Below are 8675 nucleotides of genomic sequence, written 5' to 3' on the forward strand. Positions count from 1 at the left end.
GATTCTGGCTCCAACTTTATGGTTGCTATTCTTCATTTTACTCCAGCCTCACTCAAATTTTTATAGTTTGCACTTCCTCCTCGGCTTCCTTGGAGTGTTCTTCCCTTCTTTTCTAAATAACTAACTCATAGTTATCATTCAGTATCCAGCTCACAAGCTTCTCACATTTAAAACAGATTGTTATGTAAATTTCCCACTTAATGTAGGAGTCTTTTGTATCCTTGCAGATCACCCTTCCAAATTACCGCCTCCTGGTGACTACATCATGGCTAAAACACACAATGTGACAGAGTTTATTTTCCTGGGACTTTCTCCCAATCAGCTGGTGCAGAAAGTCTGCTTTGTGATATTTCTGCTCCTGTATGTAGCCATCGTGCTGGGGAATTTCCTCATTGTCCTCACTGTCATGAGCAGCAGAAGCCTTGGCTCCCCCATGTACTTCTTCCTGAGCTACCTCTCCTTTGTGGAGATCTGCTACGCCTCGACGACAGCCCCCAGACTCATCTCAGATCTGCTGGCTGAAAGGAAAGCTATATCTCTGTGGGGCTGCATGACACAGTTTTCCTTTATCCACTTGTTTGGTGGCACTGAGGCTTTCCTGCTCACTGTGATGGCCTATGACCGCTACGTGGCCATCTGCAAGCCCCTCAGCTACACCACCATCATGAACCGGCAGGCATGTGCCTTCCTGGTGGGGGCAGCGTGGATGGGGGGCTTTGTGCATTCCTTGATTGATAGCCTTCTCATCTTCCACTTGCCCTTCTGTGGCCCCAATGTGATCGACCACTATTTCTGTGACGTGCTTCCCCTGCTCAAACTTGCCTGCTCTGACACCTTCCTCGTTGGTCTTCTGATCGTTGCCAACGGGGGGACCCTGTCTGTGATCAGCTTCGTGGTCCTCTTAGCCTCCTATGTGGTCATCTTGCTCCATCTGAGGACTCGGAGCTCCGAGGGGCGACGCAAGGCCCTGTCCACCTGTGGGTCCCACATCACCGTGGTCACCTTGTTCTTTGGGCCCTGCGTCTTCATCTATCTGAGACCTTCCACCACCCTGTCTGCAGACAAGATGGTGGCCGTGTTCTACACGGTGATCACCCCACTGCTCAACCCTGTCATCTACTCCCTGAGAAATGCTGAAGTGAAGAAGGCCATGAAGAGGCTGTGGGTCAGAGTGATGAAACCAGAAGAGAGGTAGAGGCTGAGCCTTGGTGTCTTGGTATTAATATCCATCACCACAAATAGTTACATATATTATATATATATACATATACATATATTTTTGACCTTGTGAGAATCCATTCCGCCCCCAGTCCGGCTGTGTTGCCTGTGGGGTCTTAGTTTCCTGAGCAGGAGTGGAGACTTCATCCTCATCACTGAAAGCATGTAGTCCTGACCACGAGACTGTCGGGGAATTCCTCTGCTTTTAAAAAAATCCACCCAGCAACTCTGTGCCTTTTGATTGGAGAATTCAATCTATTTATCCTTATAGTAATCATTGAAATGTAAAGCCTTACTATTTCCATTTGATGAAATACTTTCTGGTTGTTTTGTAGTTAATTTTTAATACTCTTGTTACCTACATTTGTGAATTGGTGACTTTGCATTGTATCATCCTCTTATTTCCTTATCTTTACTTCTTGTGAATCTACTGTAGATTTGCCTTGTGGTTATATGAGGCTTACGTAAAAGATAACAAACCAGTCTACCTTAGGTTTTAGCAACTTAATTGCATACAAACACTTTGCCCTCTTATACCCCCAAATGTCTTCAATATTACAATATGCCTCTTTTTATGTTGTGTATTCTTTCATAAATTATAGTAGCTATGATTACTTTGCTACTCATATCTTTTAACTTTTATACTATAGTTAATTGGTTAACACATCATCTATTACAGTATTAGATTTTCAGAATATGACTATACATTTGCTTTAGTCAATGTGTTGAATATTTTCCATATATTTTCATTTTACTAGTTACTGTTTTTTTTTTTTTTTTCTTTTACCATAGTTACTTTCAGCACTTCTTGTAAGGTATGTCTGGTGATATTGAATTATCTTAGGTGTTTGTCTGTGAAAGTTTTTTTCTTCTTTATTTCTGAATAATAACTTTTCTGGATAGAGTATTCTGGGTTGGCATGTTTTTTCTTTCAATAATTTGAGAATATCTTTTCATTCTGTTCAAGCCTGCAAGATTTCTGCTATGAAATCTGCTGATAATCTAATGGAGGTTTCTTTGCAGACTTCAAACTTCTCTCCTCTCTCTGCTTTGAAGATTATCCCTTTGTGTTTGATTTTTACAGTTTTATTATAATATGTATTGAGAAGGTCATTTTGGATTGATATAATGAATAATTTATTACTTTCATGACTTGAATGCCCAAATCTCTCTCCAGGTTTGGAGAGTCTTCTGTAATTTCTTCAAATAAGCTGTCTGACCCCTTCTCTTTTTCTTTGGAATGACAATGATATTGATTTTTTTTTTGGTGGTCTCCTATAGGTAACATTTCTTCCTCTTTTAATTTTTTTCTACTCAGCATTGGATATTCCAATGTTCCTATTCTGTATCTGGGCTTCCCTGGTGGCTCAGATGGTAAATAATTCACCTGCAATGAGGGAGCCGTGGGTTTGAACCCTGGGTTGGGAAGGTCCCCTGGAGGAGGGAATGGTAACCCAATCCAGAATTCTTGCCTGGAGATTCCCCACGAACTAAGGAGCCTGGCTGTGGGATCACAAAGAATCAGACATGACTGAGCGACTAAACACACTCTGTACCTACTGATTTTTTTTTTCTAGGTCTACTCTCTTGTTGATACTCTATATTGCATTTTCTATCCATTGAATTCTTCAGAAATTCAGCTCCAGAATTTCCATTTGGTTCTTTTGTATGATCACTAATCTTTGTTAATTGTCTCATTTTGATCATGTATTGTCTGCCTGATTTCACTGGATTGTCTTGCTATGATTTCTTGAAACTCAGTGAAATTCCTTAAAAGAGATTTTGAATTATCTGTCAGGTAAATTGTAGATCTCCATGTCTTTGGGTTTGGTTACAGGAAGATTACCACAATCTTTTGGTGTTGTCTTGTCTCCTTGATATTTTATGTTCCTGGGAATTTTGCATTGCTGTTCTTGCATTTGATTTAAGCATCACTTGCTCTGTTATTTACCAGTTACTTTAGGATAAAATATCTTTCATCAGTCTTGCTATTGATTCTAAGATGTTGTAGATTCTAAGGCTTTCTCATACCTTGTATAGATGCACCTGCCCTAAACCTCTTGCTTCCTTTGTGGCGTAATTCTTAAGATTATTTGTATTCTTTTGAGCCTACAATGTGTCAATGGAACTGTCTCTCTCCTTTTGCCCTGAATACAGTGTACAGTTGCAGGTTTATGCCCACACACCTGGGACTATTTCTGCATCTCTGCCTGTCTCTTAGAACCTGCTTTTGCTGTTTCCCTTGGGAGTATGCATTGGAAGTTGGCTGCAGAAGGTGGGAGCTTGCATGAAGTGTGCTGGGGATGCCAGTGGTTTAGCTGGGTGTTCCTGGGTGAGATTTGCTCCATGACTTGTGAACAATCTTCCTGATGGAATCTAGAATTCAATCAGTATGAACTTGTTGTTCAGTCACTAAGCTGTATCCAACTCTTTGCAGCCCCATGGACTGTAGCACACCCGACTTCCCTATCCTTTATTATCTCCCAGAGTTCGCTCAACCTCTTGTTCATTGAGTTGGTGATGCCATCCAACCATCTCATCCTCTATCACCCCCTTCTTTTGTCTTCAATCTTTCCCAACATCCAGATCTTTTCCAATGAGTCAGTTCTTTGCATCATGTGGCCAAAGTATTGGAGCTTCAGCATCAGTCCCTCCAATGAATATTCAGGACTGATTTCCTTTAGGATTGACTGGTTTGATCTTGCTGTCCAAGGGACACTCAAGGGTCTTCTCCAACACCACAATCCAAAAGCATCAATTCTTTAGCACTCAACCTTCTTTCTGGTCCAACTATCACATCTGTATATGACTACTAGAAAAAACCATAGCTTTGACTATATGGACCTTTGCCAGCAAAGTGACATTTTGCTTTTTAATATGCTGTCTAGGTATGTCATAGCTTTTCTCCCAAGGTGTAAGTGTCTTTTAATTTCATGGCTGCAGTCACCACCTGCCGTGATTTTGAAGCTCAAGAAAATTAAGTCTGGGCATACACACCGAGGAAACCAGATCTGAAAGAGGCACGTGTACCCCAATGTTCATCGCGGCACTGTTTATAATAGCTAGGACATGGAAGCAACCTAGATGCCCATCAGCAGACGAATGGATGAGGAAGCTATGGTATATATACACCATGGAATATTACTCAGCCATTAAAAAGAATTCATTTGAATCAGTTCTAATGAGATGGATGAAACTGGAGCCCATTATACAGAGTGAAGTAAGCCAGAAAGATAAAGAACATTACAGTATACTAACACATATATGTGGAATTTAGAAAGATGGTAATGATAACCCTATATGCAAAACAGAAAAAGAGACACAGATGTACAGAACAGACTTTTGGACTCTGAGGGAGAAGGCGAAGGTGGGATGTTTCGAGAGAACAGCATGCGTATTATCTAGGGTGAAACAGATCACCAGCCCAGGTTGGATGCATGAGACAAGTGCTTGGGCCTGGTGCAATGGGAAGACCCAGAGGGATCGGGTAGAGAGGGAGATGGGAGGGGGGATCGGGATGGGGAATACATGTAAATCCATTGCTGATTCATGTCACTGTATGACAAAAACCACTACAATATTGTAAAGTAATTAGCCTCCAACTAATAAAAATAAATGAAAAAAAAAAAAAAAGAAAATTAAGTCTGTCACTGTTTCCATTGTTTCCCCATCTATTTGCCAAGAAGTGATGGGACCGCATGCCATGATCTTTGTTTTTTGAATATTGAATTTTAAACCAGCTTTTTCTCTCTCCTCTTTCACCTTCATCAAGAGGCTCTTTAGTTTCTCTTCACTTTCTGCCATTTTAGTGGTATCATTTGTATATCTGAGGTTGTCGATATTTCTCATAGCTATCTTGATTCCAGCTTGTGATTCACTCAGCCTGGCATTTTGCATGATGTACTCTGCATGTAAATTAAATAAGCAGGGTGAACTTAAGTCTGTTTAATAAATTCAAGAATCCAAAATTCCTCACCACCCATCTGCTTCCTCCTTCCCTCCCTATCTGTGCTAATCATGAAACTCCCAGTATAATTCTCTGGAAGCTGTGAGGGTGAAACAAGCCTTCTCAGCAGCATCTTACAGAGCTGGTGAAGTCATATGTTCACTCACCAGCTCTCCTTTTCTCCCGTGGGAAAATCGCAGGCAACCAAGGTCAGCCCTAAGTTGCACCCCTCTGGGGGAGGAGTGATGCTGGCAAAGTTAAGATGTTCCTTCTTCACACCCTAATGCATCCAAAGTTATATATATGTGTGTGTGCGTGTGTGTGGGTGTGGGTGTTATACATGCATCTTGCTTCAATGGAGTGTGAAAGTTCCATTGAAAAGTCTCCCCTCCACAAAGATTCTATCATATGTAGGTGAAATCCCCAGTTAGTGTTCCCACTGGCCCTCCCATGACAGGGCCAAGAAGGGCCAGAACTCATTCACATGCTCCTGTAGGCCCCACAGCTGGTCCTGACATCTGCCTGCCTCTTGCCCCATATGACTGTGGGTGAGATTCATTGAGTTCCTTGGCATATGGAGTTGGATCCCACATCTGCCATAGAGGCACTTTTGTTCATGGGTGGATACCAAGTATTTACTGTTGACGGGAGGGATGGAACAGAACTGAGCTCATCTTACGCTAGCATGATGCTGCCGTCACTCTCCATTTTCAGGCATTTGAGGCAATTAAATTCTTCCTTTTTGAAGCTCCTTTCGCCTGTGTTGCTTAATAGTTTCTGTTTGCCAGGTACAGTTTCTGGGTCAAGGTAGCTGCTCAATAAGTACTTGTTAAAGAGATGTTGCCTGTAACATAGCACCTCTATTATTCTTTATGCTAAATATGCTTACATTTTGATCCTTGAACAATACAGATTTGAACTGTGCAGGGTCACTTATCTGAGGATATTTTCCAATAAATATGTTGAAAAATTTCTCGAGGTTTGCGACAATTTGAAAGAGCTGGTAGATGAACCATGGAGCACAGAAATATCTAAAAAATTAAGAAAAAGCTCGATAACTCATGAATGCAAAAAAAAAAAAAGTAGATATTAGTCTACTTTACTATTTACTGCAAATAATAATACAAATCCATTATAAACCGCTAAATTAGTCAAAACTCATGCTCACTTAATATTACTTAAATATTGGAAACTTTAATGTAATTATTTGCTCATCTTTTTCCTAGTGTTTTTTCGTGAAGTGAAGTGAAAGGCGCTCAGTTGTGTCCGACTCTCTGCAACCCATGGACTATCCTCTGTCCATGGAATTCTCCAGGCAAGAATACTGGAGTGGGTTGCCGTTTCCTTCTCCAAGTGTTTTTTTAATTGGAGGATAATTGCTTTACAATATTGCATTGGTTTCTGCCATACAACAGTGCAAATCAGCCATAAGTATATAGGTATATATTCCCTTCCTCTTATGCTTCCCTCTCACCCCCCACCCTCATCCCATTCCTCTAGGTTATCACAGAGCATCACTGGGCTGAACGACCATATCATATAGCAGCTTTCCAATAGCTATTTTACACACTCTTTTGCAACATAAAGGGTAATGGTTAATTCAGAGTTTTCACTCTCAAAAGCAATTGCATTTAAGTCTTTAAAATGATGTTAAAATGTATAATGATTTTCTCCTTAATCATTAGTTAAAACTTGGCATCTCATTCGAACTTTAATCAGTGTTGAATTAATGACATGCTGAGTAGCATTGGTCTAGAGCACACTGACTTACAAAGCGACATTATGACACTGGTGAAAGCGTTCACTACAAAAAATGTAACACATATTCAGGTGTGGTCGAGACAGACTAATATGACCACATGTAACCAAAATCCAGCTTGAATAAACGCTGCTTTGGACAAATTTTGTTTCCTCTTGAGCAGGGTATCTCAATAGCAGTAGTATTGTTGCTCTGGACTCAGATAGCCTTTGCTGTGGGGGGCTGTCCCGTGCATTGTAAGATACTCTCAGAATCTCTGGCCTCTTCTCACTGGTTGCCAGCAGCATGTCCTCCCCACCCAGATTGGGACGATAAAAAATGTCTCCAGATATTGGGGGGCAAAAACTACCCATGACTCAGAACCACTGTACGTTATCCTCCTCAATGGCCAGGAAGTGCTATTTCAGTATTCTGACACTTGTGGCCCATATTCGTGGGACCCATCCTTGAAATGGTGTCATTTCATGTAAAGTCATGTGATTGAGTTCATGATAAGCAAGAGGTATGTCTAATTGACTTCTGAACAGCATAGAGGTCCATAGCATAAGTGCCCTGTGAACACTGGGTGAAATTAATTTACCATTTCCTATTGATTTCTGAAGTTATGTTACCTACAAGGAAGTTTGAGATGTTAGTATCCAGATCTTGTTTCCCTTGAGGTAGGTGCCTGATTAGGAAGGGGCCAGGCATGGGTCTCTGGGGACCAATCTTCTCTCACTTGATCATCATGCCTTCCCCCCTGGTATCTCTCAGCAGAGTGAAGTCAAGGCTGAGCTGCTAGACTTCTTATTTACGGAACATGGAGAGGCAAGTCTACTCCACTCTTATTTTCAATCAGGTGGAGTAGAGGCACTGGCTTAGTCTCAACATTTGCAAGCCTAAAGCTGAAAGGAGATCATATTTTCCATCTGGCCACCCCTGAGATATATGAGCTCTGGTTGAGAGCTTGGTCTTAATGCTTTCAGATTGAATAACCGGGAAACCTGCATGCTCTGTGGGATAGTTTCAGGGCATTGTTCGCCCTCTGTGGTCATAACGGAAAAGAGAATTGTGGTGAGACAACAGAGCCCCGGAAACATTGGGGTGAGTTTTGTTTTGTGAGCATGTGTTGATTACACTTCCACTTTGAAAGCAAAGTGAATTGCCCGTGGCGTTTTGCCAAGTGCTCTCACATCGGTCTGGTCTTTGCCAGAAGCAAGCGCTGTGCCAGGTACTGGAATTCAGGGATGAAGAATAGATGGTCTTGGTCCCTGGGGACCTTTATTCTTTCAACATTTTCTGAACACTTACAATGTTACTAAATACTGTGCTAAGACGGTAGTTAGTTAGTGTTAGTCTCTTAGTTGTGTCCGACTCTTTGCGACGCCATGGACTGTAGCCCACCAGGCTCCTCTGTCCATGGGATTCTCCAGGCAAGAATCCTGGAGTGGGTTGCCATTCCCTTCTTCAAGGGATGTTCCCAACCCAGGGATTGAACTCTGGTCTCCTGCATTGTAGGGAGTTTCTTTACTGTCCGAGCCACCAGATCTATATCCACTCTTCATTCTGTGTACACCACTGAGTGCTATTTTATGGAGGATATTCAGTTAGCACTGGAGATGGAGTGTTGAGCAGGACATAATCTCGGCAAATTCATAACTTAGTGGGGCAGATGGTCACATAACATAATTATAAATCAGTGTGTAAAGTGCTATGGTTCCAAAACGTCCTGAGAGTACAAGGCCACTGACTGTAAGGCCTGTGGATTCAGAA

General features: G+C 41.7%; 1 protein-coding gene across 1 annotated transcript; it reads left to right on the top strand.

Moving 5' to 3' along the window:
- Positions 1-265: 265 nt before the first annotated feature.
- Positions 266-1195, top strand: LOC122449944 (olfactory receptor 4X2-like). Its single transcript, XM_043482067.1, has one exon. It carries the CDS (start codon positions 266-268, stop codon positions 1193-1195), a length of 930 nt encoding a protein of 309 aa, XP_043338002.1.
- Positions 1196-8675: the final 7480 nt, after the last annotated feature.

Source organism: Cervus canadensis, chromosome 11 (assembly GCF_019320065.1).
Source record: "Cervus canadensis isolate Bull #8, Minnesota chromosome 11, ASM1932006v1, whole genome shotgun sequence".
Taxonomy (NCBI): domain Eukaryota; kingdom Metazoa; phylum Chordata; class Mammalia; order Artiodactyla; family Cervidae; genus Cervus; species Cervus canadensis.

Coding starts and splice junctions, on each gene's coding strand:
- LOC122449944 (XM_043482067.1), top strand. CDS start 266: ATGGCTAAAACACACAATGTGACAGAGTTTATTTTCCTGGGACTTTCT.